The following is a 17801-nucleotide window of genomic DNA, read 5'->3' as shown; positions in this document are numbered from 1 at the left end:
AGTGTTCATGCCTATAAAATAGGTCGTTAGTGTAAACTAGAATTGGTCTTTTCTTAATTTTCAGTTCACTGAGTTTCCTAACTTCCTTTCAGACAGTTAAAGCCAGGCAGCATGACAGAAGGACCCTGCTTTAAGGGAAAAGAGAATGGATTGTCTCTGCCCTGTCCAGGTCTCACCTTGGGAGGGTCCCTGGGACATGCTGCTTCAGGAGCGTCTGTTCTTCAGAACAGTGACCTGGCCTGGCTCTGCGGGGTCTTGGCCCCCTGATGTGTCTGTTTCAGGCAGGGTGTCCTAAGGATGAGGGTTCATGGTGTGCTGAGACACCCTGGCTCTGGGTCTTTATTGATAAGGGCTCTGTCCCCAGCTTGTGTGACTGCTGGCAGAGTTCTACCCGGGCCACCTTCCTCACCTGCGAAGTGGGACCCCCCAGGCCACTGCCAGCCTGTTTGTATACTGGTCAGAGGAGCAGACTCACCAATTCACACCTGCTTCCTCTTGTAGTACGCAGCACCTGAACAGGGTGGGTTTCCACCTGTTTGGCAGATTAGGGAAACAGGCCTGTTTGCTCCAGGGCACATATTTATTGAGCACGTACTATGTGCTGGGCGCTGTTGGGAACTGGAGATACAGCAATGTACAAAACAGGATTTCTCATGGTGCCTCAGGAGTGGGCGGGCCTCCCCGAGCTGCCCAGGTGGACCGCACAGAGAGAGGAAGGCGCATGTCCGGGATCACACAGCACTGCACCGGCAGGATTGAAACCTGGCTGTTGACTTGACTCCCAGGCCCAGGGCTCCGCCCACCTGGCCCCCTACCCAGCCTCTTGTGGGAGAAGGGCAGTGAGAGGAGGAAGGAAGGTCGTCAGAGGGGCTGCTGGATTCCGGGCCACTCAGCTAAGGTCATTCTTGTCCTGACCCGACATGTAGGGGGATCTATACAGAAACGTCCTTCTGGGTCTTGGCGGGTGCTTTGGGCGGGGTGTCCAGCTGGCGCCCAGCTCTGGCTGCACTCTGGGTCATGAGCCCTTGGGTGTGTGCCAGCTCTCTCCTGTGTCTGCTCCAGCAGTCTGCCACAGGTCATCAACTGGTGTGAGTGGCCTGGGGTACTTTTTATCCCCAAACCAGCAGCCAGAGGTGAGTCTCACTCCTGAGTCACTTTTCTGTGATCTGATAGTTGGCTCATCTCGAGCTGGTGGCAAGGGCACTTTTGTTGGGGCCACATGCCTGGACATTGCTCTTCTGTGCGTCTTCATCGGCCATGGAGCCTCGTCCCCAAGCTCTGTGGTAGACCGTCCCTCCCCTCGGTGGCCTGCCCAGTCGGGCCTAGTGGGCCAGGGAAGGGACTCCAGAGCATGCCCTCCCCATGGAGAGGGAGGGCCAGGGAGGCTGGGATGGCCACATGTGAGCAGCCAGCGCGGGCCTCCCCCGGGCCCCTGCCTCCGAGCAGACTCTTTGTGGGTCCGAGCAGACTCTGTGGGTCCGTCCTGCTGTTGTGCCCCCAGGTTGCCCCCCCCCAGGGCTGTGTGGAATCCCCTGTGGCTGGAGGGCCGGGGAGGCTGGGATGGCCACATGTGAGCAGCCAGCGCGGGCCTCCCCCGGGCCCCCTGCCTCCGAGCAGACTCTTTGTGGGTCCGAGCAGACTCTGTGGGTCCGTCCTGCTGTTGTGCCCCCAGGTTGCCCCCCCCCAGGGCTGTGTGGAATCCCCTGTGGCTGGAGGGCTGGGGTGGGGCACAGTGTACCCACTGTGAACAACAAAGGCAAATGCTTCCGTCATATTCACTTGAGTACATGAACTCCTGGGTCCTTAATGCGGTCCTAAGACATAGGTATGGTCACTGTATTCACTGGGCAGATGAGATGACCAAAGCACAGAGAGCTTGCGGATTTGCCCGAGGTCACTCAGCTGCTCAGGGGAGGGAGCTTTTAAACCAGGCAGTATCTCTGGCCTCCATGCCGTCAGCAGCTCCACGCACTGTCTGCTAGGATGCTAGGGCCCCCGCCGCGTGGGAGTGGGGGGACAGACAGCTTGGCTTCTGTGAGGCCCAGCTTCACCTGGGAGGCAGGGATAGTAATGCCGGTATAGAGGAGCAATTAGAGTCAGAGAAGGTGGTGTGGACAGGGTTCGGTGGGGCGCCAGGTGGAGGTGACCCAGGGGACACACACGGGGTTTGTTTTCCCACCCCTGGGAGTCAGACCGACCCTCGGGAATGTGCCGGTGCCTTCCTCTGTCTTTCAGCAGCTTGACAAAGCCCCTGGCACAGCCCAGGTCCTGTACTGGGCGCCTGGACCCAGGGTGAGACCGGTTCTGTACTGCCCTCTGGGAACTCCAGTCTGGGGAGGGAACTAGGATTCTGGTCCTGGGGCGTGGGGGCCTGAGGAGCCATGCGAGCCCCAGGGTGTTCTGGAACCCAGACTGGAGGAGCGGGGACCCTGGAGCAGGTGACACTTCAGCTGAGGCCTGAAAGGGGAGTAAGTTACCGGGAAAGGCTTGGTTGGTACCGGTGGTCTGCAGGAGCAGCCAGGGCCCAGGGCAGTCTGTCTGGTCGGTGGCCTCGGGCCCCTGTGCTGGGGGCTCTGGGAGACTCCGGCCCTGTCCTCCTCCTCCAGGTGCTGGGGCTGCTGGTGTGGGCCCTGATTGCTGATACCCCGTACCACCTGTACCCGGCCTACGGCTGGGTCATGTTCGTTGCTGTCTTCCTCTGGCTGGCGACAATCGTCTTCTTCGTTCTCTACCTGTTCCAGCTGCACATGAAGTTGTACATGGTGCCCTGGCCGCTGGTGGTGAGTCTGGGTGGGGGGCCCGAGGGGGTTCCAGGTTGAGCACTCTGCCTCGGGGAGCAGCCGTGACAGTGAGACCTCCCCCTACCTGAGAAGTGGCGGGGAGGGGGCTGGCTGCGGTCCTCAGGGGCCTGCCGCTGGCCTGCACAGCTGGCTGGGGAGGGGGCTAATGGTTCGGTGTCCAGTTTTTCTGAGCACTGGGAGCAGGAGCCAGGGAGGACACGGTTTGACTTTCTCTGGGGAAGGGAGTAGAAGTGAGGGGCTGTGGGATGGAGGGACCGGAGGCCATTGGAGTCTTGAAAATAGGGGGCAGTCGGAGTTTGAACCTGTGTTGCAGAGGATCTCTGGACTCTGGCTGGGCCCAGACAGGCAGCCCTGGGCCTGGAGGCTGGTCTGGTCTGGCAGGAACACGCAGGACCGGCGGGGTGTGCAGGACGCCCTCGGGCAGTGCGGGGCCATCCGCCTGCCGCCTCCAGGGTGAAGCCCGTGCAGCCCGGAGGGGGTGGCATCCCAGGTTGACCCAGGTCTGTCTCCTCAGGACACAGCGTCCTTCGGAAGTACCCAGGACAGACACAGAGCAAGTGCTGGGTTTTTTTCTCTGACCCGGAAAACCCCTGCAGCTGGGGTCTGAGGCTTTCAGTGAGCCGAGAGGAGAGAGAGGCACATGATTGTAAGACAAGCAAGGCTGGGACTAGGCAGCATTGTTTGCAATTCAATGACTTTTTAAACTGAGGAAACGTGAGTCATCCTCAAGACAGACCCGGTTTGTTAGATCTTGACATCACTGGCAGGGGCCAGGTGGCGTCTGCAGCGGGTGCCGAGCTTGGAGGGGAGATCCTGGGGCGAGGAGGGCAGCCTGACTGCGGGCTAGGGTCCAGCCCGGCCCCACTGGAGACGGAGGGGCCTAGGTGTCTGGCCCCAGCTGCTGATGGTGGGGCTCCCTTCCCGGGCCGTGACTGCGGGCTAGGGTCCAGCCCGGCCCCACTGAAGACGGAGGGGCCTAGGTGTCTGGCCCCAGCTGCTGATGGCGGGGCTCCCTTCCCGGGCCGTGACTGCGGGCTAGGGTCCAGCCTGGCCCCACTGGAGACGGAGGGGCCTAGGTGTCTGGCCCCAGCTGCTGATGGTGGGGCTCCCTTCCCGGGCCGTGACAGCAGGGCTGTGTCTTCCACACTCCTGGACCTCCTAGCAGAGGGGCGGAGGGGGCTTGCCTGCATCTGCCAAAGGCTGCACTGGGACTGTCCTGGGTTAGGGGCTGCAAGCCTCCCTCCCCCCCCCCCCCCCGGCAGGCTAGATATGTGAAGTGGGTCAGGAGGGGTTCTGGAGAGCTCAGTACCACTGACCCACAGGGAGCCGCTTCTACTCAGCTCCAGCTGTTGTTAGTGGGAGAGCAGGCCCCTTGGGGCAAATCTACTAGTAATTTGATTGAAGGATTTTTTATGAAAGCTTCAGGTTTTAGTATGAAATCTAATTTACGATGTTGGTAATTAAACAAAATAATCTATGAGATGAACCAAACAAGTCTGAGGGCCACCGGTCTGCAGGCTCTGTGAGGGCTGTGAACCGGCTCCAGGGACCAGGTGTTGGAGAAACGGCACCTGGGCCTGGTTGGCAGCTAAGGGCCCTTCCTGCCAGTCAGGCTCAGGATCCCACTGGGTCCTGACCCTGGCATTTGACGTGAGTCCTTGAGGCTAGGATGTGGCCAAAAGGCATAAGATTCCTCCCACTGGGTACAAGGGGAGGACCACCACCCACCACCGAGGCCTAGGGGCCTGGCCTGGCCCTGAGGGGACACGGAGGAGTAGCCTGGAGTTCTTTAGCTGGTGGACTCAGCCTCTTGCAGTAGGGAATGAGGTTCGCCTGCTGGGAGAGGCGCTGCCCCTGGCCACACACTGCAGGCCCTCCGGCCATTTCCCTGCCCCTCAGCCTTGGGTTTTCATGCTCCCAGTTCAGATGGACTCCGGGCAGAGCACGTGGGGACCGCTGCTGAGGCCGTGTCTCCGTCCCCATCCCCAAGCACCAGCCCATCCTGGCTACTAAGGGGCGTGCCGGTGGGAACCAGGAGGTCCCAGTTACTGAAGTCTCGTGTCTTAAGCCTGTCCTCCCTTCTCCCACCCCCCAGTTAATGATATTTAACATGGGCGCCACTGTTCTCTACATCACCGCTTTCATCACCTGCTCCGCTGCAGTCGAGGTGACGTCCCTGAAGGGCACCCGGCAGTATAACCAGCGTGCAGCTGCTTCCGTGAGTACAGTACGGTTCCCTGGTTGTCCTCGGCAGAAACGGGGTTGGCCAAAGCGAGGTTGGCGCCTCTAGATCCCCATTGCTCTCTGGTCCGAGGCCAGGCTCCTGCCACCTCCCGAGTTCCCATCCCGACGCTCAGCAGGTCTCGGGAGCAAGGCTGACTCCGTCTTCAGTTAAAAGACCTTGAAGAACCAGAATCCTTGTGGTAAACAGAAGTTTTGGGTTAACTCTTGGGCTTGGCTGTGTATCACACTGATTTAGGGTCATATGCCCCCTGGGGAAGTCTGATAAAAACTATCACCCCTACCTAGAAAAGGGGACACGCAACAACCTTTGGTTTAGACCATTTTGGGGGTTCCCAGGCTCTCCCATGAAGCCCAAGTTCAGGCTCTGGGTCAAGCAGCCCGTGAACAGCAGTGGCCTCCATGAGTCCCCTCGAGTCCCGGCACACACATTGCCTCACGGATGCTTTGACTCCTGAATGAGGGGGACAAAGGACTACCAGTCCCTTCTGACAGACAAGGAAACTGAGGCTCAGAGTAACACTCCAACTAAGTCCAGGGTAGGGCAGGGTCTAGACCAGGATGTGGGCTCCTCAGTCTTGCCGGTGAGGGCAGTTTTGAAATCAGTGAACAGGCTCTGGGGCAGAGACAGGCAGCTTCTGAGTGTGGCCATCTGTGGAATCCAGAAAATTCCTAGGGTAGCTTTGGAATGTTGTCTTTTTAACACCACATCCCTGATGTGTCCAAAATTGCTCTCAGTCACTTGCTAGCACATTGTCCAGATGCCGTCACACTCCCTGTCTGTCAGCCCTCACGTTAGTTGCTGAGTAAGTGTATGGCTAAGGGGAAGTCGCTGTGGCCGTCAGAGCAGCCGGTCCTGGTTCACTGAGGAGCCCTCGGTTTCCCTGTGCCTGTCCGAGGCTCACGTTAGTTGCTGAGTAAGTGTATGGCTAAGGAGAAGTCGCTGTGGCCGTCAGAGCAGCCGGTCCTGGTTCACTGAGGAGCCCTCGGTTTCCCTGTACCTGTCCGAGGCTCTCTGTCTTGGGCTGGGACCCATGTCACCACACCGCTGCCCCAGGTCGTGCTGCTGACAACTCAGCCTTCGTATCTTCTCTTCCAGTTCTTTGCGTGTTTAGTGATGATTGCCTACGGAGTGAGCGCGTTCTTCAGCTTCCAGGCCTGGCGAGGAGTGGGCAGCAATGCGGCCACCAGTCAGATGGCCGGCGGCTATGCCTAAGCAGCCCGCGCCGAGGCCCGCTGTGGGGCTGACGGTGGCAGTCTGGTCACAGTGCAGAAAGGATGATACTTGCTTCTCTCTGACCATCAGACTTGGGCTCACCCAGCACTCCTGAGGAACCAGCATCCTTCCTCTGGCTCCGCCCAAGTCCACATGCGTGTGGGTTGGAAAGAGGCCAACGGCTGAGACCTCCGCCGCCCTACCCCCTTATTCAGCAGAAGGTGACGGGGGATTTGGGGATCGCTGTCTCTGCTTTGTCTTTAGAGGATTCAGTGTCCAAGGCGCGGCCCAGCCTTCTTACCAGCACTAAACACACTACTAACCAGGACTCCAGACCTGCAGCCCGACCCACCATAGAGTAAGCCTAACAAGCAACGTGCCCCGCCCCAAACCCTCGAAGGGAGACACTTCTGACAGCGTGGTCTTCCTTCCCTCTGTATTTCCAACATACCAGTTATTTAAAGCAGATTGGTTTTGAGCTCCTTCTCAATGATGAAACCCATCTCGAAGGCTTCCCTCCCTTCCCCAAGCCCTTGTTTCTAAGTCCCTTTGGGAAGAGCTATTGTCAGGAACAACTGCTTCCCTGACACTGTTGATTAGACATGTGGGATATGAGGGAGGGAGGGCAGCAAGACCTTGACTGGTGAGTTGTCACGTGCATGGTGGTGATTTTGTTGTTTTTAGTTTTTTTACAAAAATAAAGATGGAAGAACTTATATGCAAAGGTGTTGGGGAATCATGGTTGTGGATGCTCTTTTTATTTTTTATTTATAAATAAATTTTTATTAATTTTAATGGGGTGACATACTATTTTTTTATTTTATTTATAAATAAATTTTTATTAATTTTAATGGGATGACATACTATTTTCCTTTTTTTTAAATTTATTTATAAATAAATTTTTATTAACTTTAATGGGGTGGGTTGTGGATGCTCTTACCCTCCAGGAAGCCACCGGGTAAGATGGTACAGAGGTCCTAAATGTCCATGACGGGGCAGCACCAGTTCCTGAGTCGCTCGGGACCAGCCACTTCTGGGACCTGAGGTCGGGTGACCAGCTTCCTGCTTGCTTTGCCTGGGACTGGTCTGGTTTATGCTGTTTTTGTCCTGGCCTAAGTTTAGTAGCACCTCCTTTTATTCTAAGAATGGTCTTGGCCCTGGCTGGTTGGCTCAGTGGTAGAGCGTCGGCCTGGCGTGCAGGAGTCCCGGGTTCGATTCCCGGCCAGGGCACACAGGAGAAGCGCCCATCTGCTTCTCCACCCCTCCCCCTCTCCTTCCTCTCTGTCTCTCTCTTCCCCTCCCGCAGCCGAGGCTCCACTGGAGCAAAGTTGGCCTGGGTGCTGGGGATAGCTCTGTGGCCTCTGCCTCAGGTGCTGGAATGGCTCTGGTCTCAACAGAGCATCGCCCCCTGGTGGGCATGCTGGGTGGATCCCGGTCGGGCACATGTGGGAGTCTGTCTGACTACCTCCCCGTTTCCAACTTCAGAAAAATACAAAAAAAAAAAAAAAAAAAAAAGGCCTCAGTTTAACAATAAATCACTTAGGAATCCTAACTTTAGGCAAGTTAGGTCATGTTGTTCAACTTCAGATTGCTGTAATTCACCTCCTTGCACACTGGCGAAGTTCAGAGGTGACATAAGTGGGTGGTGAGCTTGACTGATGAGCAGAGCTGGCACAGACAGCAGGGAACAGGGTCCTCCTAAGCTTATTTTCTATTACTACAGAGCATCATGCTCTGAATAATGAGCCAAAGGCATTTCTGGGCAGCCCTTGGTCCTTTTTGAAAAACTGGGAACACTGAAAAAGTAACAATTCAAACAGTGTGAATGCGCCCCTCCATTACAGAGGGCTGGAGGACTGAGCAGGCTACACGGGTCCCGGTTCTTGCCTTCGTCCTGGTGTAAATATTAACAGCATTCCTTTTTACTCTCAAGTGTGTCAGAATAATAAATTATAGCCATTCAAGGACTAAGCCATCAGAGAGTTTAGTTTTAAAGGGTCAACCCACTTTCTTTTGAGGCTTAAGAGGGAAAAAACCCCTAGACAAGTCTTCCAGGTTTCTGACGCGTAACCCAGGGCCTGCTTCGGGGAGAGGCCCACACGCTCAGTCAGGCGGCAGCCTGCCTGGTCCAGGCCAGGGCTGCCCGATCCTCAGACCGGCAGCCGGGTGACTGCCGTGCCCACAGGTGAGGAGAGGTCGGGAACAGGAACACTACTGTCTGCGAGCTGGCGCACAGTGTCAGGCTCTCTCCTGCCAGACCAGGCTGGAGCCCCTGGTGGCACATGACATTAGTTTCTGTGTGGACAGGGGCTTCTAGTTTGCTTTAAAAGAAGTCAGAAAGCCTAGCTTCTTTATATTAAACTACAGCAAGCTTGCTTGCTTCTTTCTGAGTGGAAAATGGTAAGAACCATTTGCCCTTACTCTCATTCTTTTTTCCATAATTCCATCTCTGTCCACCTGCCTTTTCTCAACCAGGGGAACTGACCAACAGGTCTGGCTCAAGTGCCTCCTACCCGCCCAGGAGAAGAACAAGGGGCGGGGCATGCCTGGGAGAGGCGGCGTGAGAAGAGGCTGGCTCTGAGAGAGCCTCCAGCTTAAAGCACCGAAGCAATACCAACACAGCGGGGCAGCGGCAGTAAAGAAAGGGAACGAAGGGCTTGTTTAGAATCACGGTTGTTGCAAAACACCTTAAATTTTACTCACAGTACACAAGTATTTAATAAGCGCCACATCAGTACAGAAAACACATAGCCTACAGCTAATCTGTTAAAAGCACAACAGCCAAGTGAAAAGTCAGTACAGTCTTATTTTTACTTAAAAAAAAAACCCACTAAGATACACACAGGGACCCGAGCTATTTTCTCTCTCTAGAGACGGGACACCCATGCTTTCCGGCCAGTCACGTTCTACTGAACCTGTGCTAAGCCAACGCACTACGTCAAAGCACACAGATACACAGGCCCGCCGTCCGCTGCTCCTACCCGTGCTGAGCTGGGCCAGGGGAGGAACACGGCCTCGGCAGGAAGTCTGCGGACCGTCTACCCCGACAGAAAACCTAATGAACTGGTTCACACAGAAAAAGTTCAAGCAAACCTGCACAAACATCTAACATGCTGTAAGGAAAGGAGAAAAAGATACACTTAGTCTACTTGTGGCATAAGCACACACTCACTTGTGCCCAGTAAAAGGGACGCTGACACAGGAAGCATTTCCGCTCTCATGGCACGAACAGCTAAAAAGCACACAGCATATAATACTTTGATCTTGAAGTGGGTAATCGTGGAAGTTCCAGATTACATCCACTAGGTTAGCCTGAGTATTCATCTATAAAAATAGTTTTTCAAAAAACTATTACACTTAAAAGAGAGTTCTAGAAACAATGGGATTACATCAGGACCAGAAGACACACAGTGACACAGGGACTACAAATGTAAGACTAGGAAAACTGACTTTAACATGTAGCTTTTAAGTCCAAGGACATCTCTCTCAGTTGAATCCTGCAGCCAAGACCGGCCATGACAACAGGAGCTCTGGAAATTTCAAGATAGGGAGCTGGCTTGAGTAAAGCCCTAGACCCACACTCCCAAACAGGACAAGCTGTGGAGGATGAAACTTATGCTGGAGAGGGCCCCTGTGAGGTGCTGGGTGTGGGGCTTGCTCCCCAGGGGCCGGACTTGAGCCCGAGAGAGATGTCCACTGAGGGAGGGGTACTAGGCTAACTGAACACAAGGTGTTTCCAAAGAAACAGGTCCCAGGAGGGTCACATGGTTGTTTTTTGACCCATCAATACTTGATGTTGAAGAGTTGCAGAACAGAACCGCTCTCCAAGGTCTCTTCCTCGGTCGGCAGCTGAAGCCTCTCCCAGCACACAGGGCTGCTGCAGTCTGGACTCTCACTGCCGGGCTGGGCCTAGTGCCGCAGGCTGTTCTGGGAAGCTGGCAGAGAGGGTGACCTGTACAATGAAGTCACCACTAAACCACTGCTTAAGTCCGGTCCCCGGCCTTCTTTTTCCTATACAGGAAAATAAACGTCAGGGGACAAACAGAAAAGTCCTTTCTAGCTTAGAACCCTGCCCCGGGGGAGGAGGCACTCAGGGTGGGAGTATGGACCACCAGGGAGCATACAGGAAGCGGAAGGGGTTATTTGCATTTTTACCCTGCACTGGCCCTGGTCTCAAAAAAATGCAACTCCCTTCAATGTAAAACATTTATTTTTTCCTATTTAAGAGCCTGCACTTTAAGAAAGGCAAGGCTGAGCTCTGGCCAGGTGGCTCCGTGGATAAAGCATCAACCTGGCGTGCCAGAGGTCACAGGTTCAATCCCTGGTCAGGGTTCCTACTCGAAGCAATCAATGAGAACACAGCTAAATGGAACAGCTAATGGAGCAATGAGTTGATGCTTCTCTCTCCCTTCCCCTCTTTCCCTTCCTCTCTCAAATCAATGAAAAAATTTACAAAAGAAAAGGTGAATTAGACCTGCCTTTTGATTATTTAGCCTGACCTGTGGTGGCGCAGTAGATAAAGCGTCGACCTGGAAATGCTGAGGTCGCCAGTTCGAAACCCTGGGCTTGCCTGGTCAAGGCACATATGGGAGTTGATGCTTCCAGCTCCTCCCCACCTTCTCTCTCTCTCTCTCTCCCTCTCTGTCTCTCTGTCTAAAATGAATAAATAAAATTAAAAAAAAACAAACACAAATCTTGATTATTTAGGGATCCTTGGAGGTCCCTGGAGCCTGTTTCACCAGCATGTGAGGACGGAATTCCCCAGTACGGGTCCCAGGCCCTGGGGAGGAGACAGCACAGGTTCCTAACACCCTCCAGCTGCTACCGGCCAGGCTCACAGGGAGAAGCCTGGGGGTGCTTTGTGTTCGCAGTTCTGCTTAGAGCTTTCTAAGTGGTTCACTGTGGCTGAACAGCCAAGACAGACTTACTGCTCTGTAATCCAGGAACATTTCCTTAAAAGCCAGGAAGTCGGTGAATGTGAGCAGCATGTCAAATATGTCACCAGCCACCTCGTCTTTATGGTGCCTGCAAAGGAAAAGCTCGGTTGCTTCACGAATGAATGATGAAACGGACAGTCTCTTCGGATTTTGTTCAAAGACTCTGAGGCCCTCCTACCGGGACCTCATCACCAAGTGCTCTAAGCCCTGGTGTTCAAGGACCGAAAGAAAAAGGAGTCTTCTTTTCAGACCGAAGAAGGAGGAAGGTGAAAAAAGGTATAACGCAGAGTCAAGCTGAACTCACTGTAAAGTTGTCGTGAAGGCCGCCATGCTAAACCCGGGGATCCGCTCCAGCAGCTGTTCTTCAATGTACTTTTCTACCAAAGAGATCTGTGACAGCAGAAAGGACCTCTGTCAGAGCACAGGGCTTCTGTTCAGAAAGCCCAGTCAATGTGCCAGGCTCCGCGTTAGTGCTGCGGACACTTAAAGAGAACCAAGACACAGCTGCTGTCCTCAAGAAGGACACTGTGACAAGATGAATGCTCTCAGGTGGGTAGATGGCAGCAGGGTCCCCACCCCAGGGCAGAAAGTGAGGAATGCAAGAATGGGCCTTTTCTTCCCGACAGACAGAAGCTTACGGGGGAGAGGCGATCGCAGGGTCCCTGTGAGCTGAGGCCAGGCTTGAGGAGAGCTGCCTTGGCTATGCCAAGTTCCTATGCCAAGGGAGGCAAGTCCTGGAGGCTCAAACCCATTCTCGGGCAGATGAGACTATTCTAGGAGGCAACCCCACACACCTCGGCAGAGTAGAAGGACCCAAGGGTCAAGAACTGAGGTTCCTGGAAGTTTCTGGATTCTAGTCTTGGTGTTGCCACCAACTAGTTAGTGATCTAGGTCTTGGTTTTTACTTTTGCCTAACAATCCTACAGGCTTGACTTTTTTGCCTGTAGAAAGAAAACCAACTGTGTGAAAGCTATAAGGTCAGAAGTGTATAAATGCAAGGTGTGGTGTTCCCATTAACTGTAACTAAAGGCAACATTATGCCAAATATCTTTGAAAATAGAAGTTGATGAAATCTTCAAACATTTGGAAAACAGCCCCAAAAGCTGTCTGGAGGGAAGCGACAGATGATGAGAACCAAACCAGACTCTCATTAGACTTCCTGGCAGGGGACTAGTGACAACTTTGAAAAGTCAAGCAAATTTCAGCATCTTCTGATTTGAAATTCACATTTTAATGAAACCCTAATCTCTGGTAAGAGAAAAAGAAATTCACTTACATATTCATTAAAAATAGGTGTGTAGGTGAGTTTATTCTCTTCCGTGTCTTCAAACTCCTGGTAGTACTTGTCCATGAAATTTCTCTGTAACAACTGGAACTCGTCATCTGAACCACAATGAAAATAATTATTCTTCTTAATGCAGACTAAAAACCACTCTGATTTATAAATAGGCAGGAATTACATGTCAGACTGGTTTTCCAATGGTCAGAGCGAGCTAACAGTGTTTCAAGGAAGTGTTAAATGGAACACCAATGTTGAAACAGACCAATCCAGTCTTTTTATTACTATTTTTAAAATTGTAATAAAACATCCACCACATATAATTTTCATTACTTTTAAGTGTCCAGTTTGGTGGCATTAAGTACCTTCACAGTGTTGTGCAGCCATCACCACGACCGTGGGGTTCATTTTGCATATACCCATACAGGGGGTGTTGGGGACTCCCTCCCGTTCCCTTTCCTCAGAGGAATGAAATGGTTCCCTTATCTTAATGTCCACAGCAGTGGTGGGCAGAGCGCAGTGGATACGGGCACGGGCTCTGACAGGCCAGATGCCGGGTTCCAGTCCCCCCTCAGCCACTCAGAACTGTGTGCCCTTGGGCACGTCACTTAATTTCTCAGAGCTCCAGCTTCTTCAGCTGGAAAATGAGGATGATCCCAGTTCCTGTCATACAGGGTTGCTAGGTTGAACTGACACGAGAATTTATGTAGAGATTAGTTTACTGCAAACAAATGTTTGAAAATAGAAATTTTAACAACAGAATAGAATATTATATCCCAAAATAAAACAAAAGCTTCACTAGCAACCTAGACTTTGGGATAAAGACCCCGGGTTTACAGAGTTCATTTTCTCACAGCCTCTAGGGTACCCATTAAGGGCAAAAAACTCAAAGTATGCCCAGTATCCCCCAAATCCTCAGATCCTCAGGGAATGAGAACTTACTGGTGAAACAGCTGTATTTACAGGGTTAAGGGTATGGACCTTTACCGTCCCCACACATACAAAAACCTGGTCAGTGGTTTTCAGACTAAACTAGACTTAAGAAATACAGCTAGTAACACCAAACAAGTGTCCTTTTCCTAATTCTCACAAATCTTGAAGTCAATAGATAAAATCTCTCAAATTTTAAGTTTTTCTCTCCTACCTATTTGTCTTAAACCTTTGGTGCCAGTTACTGCTTATTACTTCGTAGGACTTACAGGTGCCAATATGAATCCACAAACAGGAAATACCGAACCAGCTCAAGGATGAGGCCTTGTTTACTTTACGGACATGCGTGCTATGATTATAGCTTTATGCTGTGGTTTATGTCATAAAAACTAAATTGCTCTTAACCTCCGCAATAAAGTAGGTCAATATTTCCTGAAGTTTTGACAAGAGCCCCATAAATTCTAGGTGCCGGATTTCCTGAACAAGTGCCTTCCTGACTCTTGAATCTGGGGTTGTAAGTTGTTTTCCAGAGTACTGGACTGTTTGCCCCTAAGACAAAGCACAAAGCTCACTATTACACTGTGCTACATTAAAAATTATATGCAGCTTGATGTTTTCTCTTTTAAAAATTAACTCACCAAATTGATTTCAGCGTCCTTAAAAGCAAGGGTCTAAGAATTAAAAGGCACAGGGCAAACTGGCAAGAAACCTTACCCATGATAATGTCTTCTAAATATCCAACCACGGCATCAAATTCGGCATCAGAGGCAGAAGAGCTGAAAAATATGCCTGGATTAGGTGCTGTTTCAAATCGTATTTTAAAGAATTTACTATGACCTCCATCAACGCTGGACCATACCAGGTATTGTTAACTAATCCCTGAGTTGCAAGGTTAAAAAGGTATTTAAATAAAGTTATGCTTTTCATTTAAAAAAAAAAAAATCCATGGATATTTTCAAACATGCACACACAAAAAAGGAATAGCGAAAGGAACTTCCTATCACTCAGCTTCAACAAAATAATTATTGTCTAATCTAGCAATTCCAAACAGAATAAAATACACTGAAGGCATCTGCGACATCAAAGATGAACGTAAGGCTCCACTTTCAGAAAACCTGCTGTGACACAAGGATCTACAAGAGGGGCAAATGGAGGGGGGTTTGCATAGGGCATCACCCTAAGGCTCCTCCGCATTTATTTTCCGTGGGTTCTGCTCGCCTCGTTTTCGCTATCAGCCCACACCTGCCTGTGAGCGTGAACCCGTCGCAGGCGAGATGCTGGCCGGTCCCTGGGAGCGGAGGGTCCCTCTGACCCGCGGTCCAGCCTCGGCAGGAGGGAGGACTGGAATGGAGGTGTTCATCCATGAGGGACACCGCTCCGCGCTCCCGTCCTCCCGGGCCTGAACCCGGCGGTCGCAACAGCCACAGAATCGACACCGGGAACTGGGGCGGAGCCTCAGTCCTCCATCCCGCCAGGCCCTCGTTTCAAAGGGAAGAGGCCGAGGCCTGCATGCCCCTGGCCCGGCCGGTGTCACTTACGAAGCCAGCGCGAAGCTCTCTTCTTCTACGGCGTCCATCGCCGCTGTCGCCGCCGCATCCACCCCGCGTGGGCGAGCCGGCCCGTTGGCCTCCTACCGGGTTCGCGGCCCGGGCCCAATCTCCGTTCGGCTCCGCAGAGCCCCAACTGGCATGGGGGAGGCTATGCTGCCGAGGCCGCGGCCGGGTCACGGCCTAGCCACGAGCCAGCCGGGCCTCGGCCTGAGCCGTTGCAGCCGCCGAGGGGGCCTGCTTGTAACCGACCCCGGGGCTCCGTGCCCGCCTCCCGTTACCATGGTCACCGCAACCTCTTCCGTCGTCTCGCGGTTTCCGACAGCCAATCATAGACGCGTGTTGCCCGACGCCAGGGGCGGGGCAAAGATAGGAAAAGGAAATGAGGGAAATGGATGAAGAGTCCGGAAGGTAAGACAGCTGGGCCTCAGTGAACCACGGGGGACTCTCGGACATGTCCTCACGCTGCGCGGCGATTAAATCTCACGTCGCCTCTGTTTTATGGAAGAAATCCACATCAAGTGCCTCAATTTTCTCATTTGCAAATTGCACGACTAAAGAAGATTAAGTAGTTTAAAGCAGGTTTAAATGCACTATAAATTGCAAATCTCTTGAGAGTCAATCCTTGGTTTTTGAATCAGATAACTGCAGACGTCAGATTTGCAATGCAGGTGCTCCCTCTAGTGGCAGGAAAGCCTCACCGCAGGAAGTGGATATCTTGTTTGTACAATACATCGTAAATATTTACATCATAAAGATCATTCCGCAGTAACTGGTTTCTTGGCTAATTAGGCGAGATTCAAGTTAACAGAACCCCTTTGAACAACGCAATCAGAAAAAGGCCCTCTATAAAACTGCCGGATTTTTCCTAGAGCTGATGATGTATCTTGATTGGACCACTGTTACATTATATACCTTTTGGCCAAATGTGCGCTGAATGGTACAGGGATTTAAGGTATGGCAATTGTCATCAAGACACATTGTTTCCAGATCAATTCTCAGAGTACTAACTCTGCTTAACCCCAAGCGGAAGACTGGCACCTAAAAAGGCTTCCTAAAGAACTGGACTGAGTTCTGTTTAAGTCAAGCACTGGTCACACAGCTCAAAGCAAAGTCAGCAAATTTCCTTGTGACCTACTTTCTCTATAAACTACCTATTTCTTTTGGACTAAATGAACTTGACCACCTTTTCTACTGCTAAATCATGTATGGGATCAGACAGGAGGAGGAAACGATTTCATCCATTCTGATTTTCGCTATTACAAGCCACCCACAACACTTAGTGGCTTAAAACAATTATTTTGCTCACTCATCTGCAATTTGCATAGGACTTGGTTAGGGACAACTAGTGTCTGTTCCACTCCATCCATGTCAGGTGGCGCAGGTGGAATGGGGTTAGAGGAGCCTCTTCCAAGAAGCTCACTCACATGGCTGGAAAACTAGTGTTGGCTATTGGCTGGGAGTCAGTGTGGATGTTGGGTGGAGTCTCAATTCTCCATGTAAGTCTTCCCAGGGATGCTTGGTTGTTCTCATACCACGGTGGCTGGGTCCCAAAGCAAATACTTCAAGAGACAGGAAGTGGAATCTGCCAGTCACTTCAAGGCTTGGGACTAGAAACTCAGCACAGTATCATTTCCACTGAAGTATATCCATCAAGCAGACAACAGAGCACACCTGGATTTAAGGGGAGGGGACATAAACCTCATTTATAGATGGGAAGAATATCAAAGAATTTGTGACCATCTTTAATCTACTTCTCCATCTCTGGCTAGAACAAATGGGGTCAAAGGTAATAATCATAGGTACCCTCTTATTCAGGCATGTGCCAAGTACTCACGCTAAACATTTATTAATATATTGTCTCCTTTTGAAATACCTGAAATTTTATGAGAAAAAAGAAAATCTCTATGAGGTATTTGCCTTCATTTTACAGATTAGAAAACCAAGGCTTAGAAGTGCTTGTATACTTGTGATTAAGTAGCATGTGGGGCTGGAATCTGAGTCTAGGCTCACTCCTGTTTTTACTTATCATGCTACACAGGGCCCCAATCCCTGAGTTAACAAACAATACTGGAAATTAGAATGAGATACTTTCCTGGAAAAGAAAAAGAAAAAAAAAGAATGGTGACTTTTTTGTAGAAAAATAAATTTACTTGAATATATTAAAAGTTTTCCATTAATTACTGAAATCCTTAGATTGTGGGTTAGCATTAATAATTGTTTTAAGTGAACAGCATAAAATGTACAGTCTCCAAAAGAGCTGATCTTATTTGGATAGTTTGTTTTCATGGATATTCAAGATGGCTGAAAGCATGTAATGGTCATTTTTCTGCTACTAAAATTGTTTCTATGATTGAATCACTGTTTCCTGGCATTCTGCAAATGACTTTATCTTGCTTTTTCAGTATCATTCAAAGAAAGTGGCAATTCATTAAAAACATTTGGGGCAGGGGCTGGAATCCTAGGGGTATTTCTGGGAAATAAAAAAGATGTTACATATTGTTCTCTCTGGTACAATACCAGTCTATTGTTTACTACCTTTCACATAGCTTGCTGGTTTTCCTCTTCTATGTGAGGTGAATGTCTTCTCCTTTGAAGCAACTCCAAGATCCCAACTTTGCTTCCATCCTGAATAATTTAATGTTGAAATCCTCGTTTTGTGGTTTAGAAGTTAAGAATTGGAAAAGTAAACCATCTTATGAACAAAGTTCAAGAGTAAATTTCTAGGAAGCTAATGGGCTCCTTCATCCTTTTGACTATTGACAGACTATTAATTCCATCTACTTGTCTCTGCCTCCACTGAATTTACAGACTACCTTCGCCTCTCCGCTGAATTAATTACTGAGTCTC

The 17801-nt window shown here is 51.0% G+C and overlaps 2 protein-coding genes across 2 annotated transcripts in view; one reads left to right on the top strand and one right to left on the bottom strand.

Annotated features, from left to right (window-relative positions):
* Positions 1 to 7012, top strand: part of PLLP (plasmolipin) — a 23064-nt gene extending 16052 nt beyond the window's left edge. The window contains exons 2-4 of the mRNA XM_066349518.1: positions 2607 to 2780; positions 4897 to 5019; positions 6142 to 7012. Coding sequence (XP_066205615.1) covers positions 2607 to 2780; positions 4897 to 5019; positions 6142 to 6258 — 414 coding nt within the window. The 3' untranslated portion in view covers positions 6259 to 7012. The remainder of the gene's footprint in view (positions 1 to 2606; positions 2781 to 4896; positions 5020 to 6141) is intronic.
* Positions 7013 to 8946: 1934 nt separating this feature from the next.
* ARL2BP (ADP ribosylation factor like GTPase 2 binding protein) lies at positions 8947 to 15236 on the bottom strand. Its single transcript, XM_066349182.1, has 6 exons — positions 14943 to 15236; positions 14119 to 14180; positions 12472 to 12578; positions 11500 to 11585; positions 11187 to 11283; positions 8947 to 10269 (listed from the first exon to the last, which is right to left on the bottom strand). The coding sequence occupies exons 1-6, from the start codon at positions 14978 to 14980 to the stop codon at positions 10168 to 10170; spliced, it is 492 nt and encodes a 163-aa protein (XP_066205279.1). The 5' UTR covers positions 14981 to 15236; the 3' UTR covers positions 8947 to 10167.
* Positions 15237 to 17801: the final 2565 nt, after the last annotated feature.

The sequence above is a fragment of the Saccopteryx leptura genome, chromosome 9, assembly GCF_036850995.1.
Source record: "Saccopteryx leptura isolate mSacLep1 chromosome 9, mSacLep1_pri_phased_curated, whole genome shotgun sequence".
Classification (NCBI taxonomy): domain Eukaryota; kingdom Metazoa; phylum Chordata; class Mammalia; order Chiroptera; family Emballonuridae; genus Saccopteryx; species Saccopteryx leptura.
This window is presented reverse-complemented; position numbering and strand designations above follow the sequence as displayed.

Bases quoted from the DNA above. Each gene is read 5' to 3' on its own strand.
- ARL2BP (XM_066349182.1), bottom strand. From the start codon at position 14,980: ATGGACGCCGTAGAAGAAGAGAGCTTCGCGCTGGCTTC. The intron at 14,181-14,942 runs GTAAGTGACACC...CATATTTTTCAG, and splicing joins GAGAGCTTCGCGCTGGCTTC to CTCTTCTGCCTCTGATGCCG. The intron at 11,284-11,499 runs GTGAGTTCAGCT...TTTCCTTTGCAG, and splicing joins GCCTTCACGACAACTTTACA to GCACCATAAAGACGAGGTGG.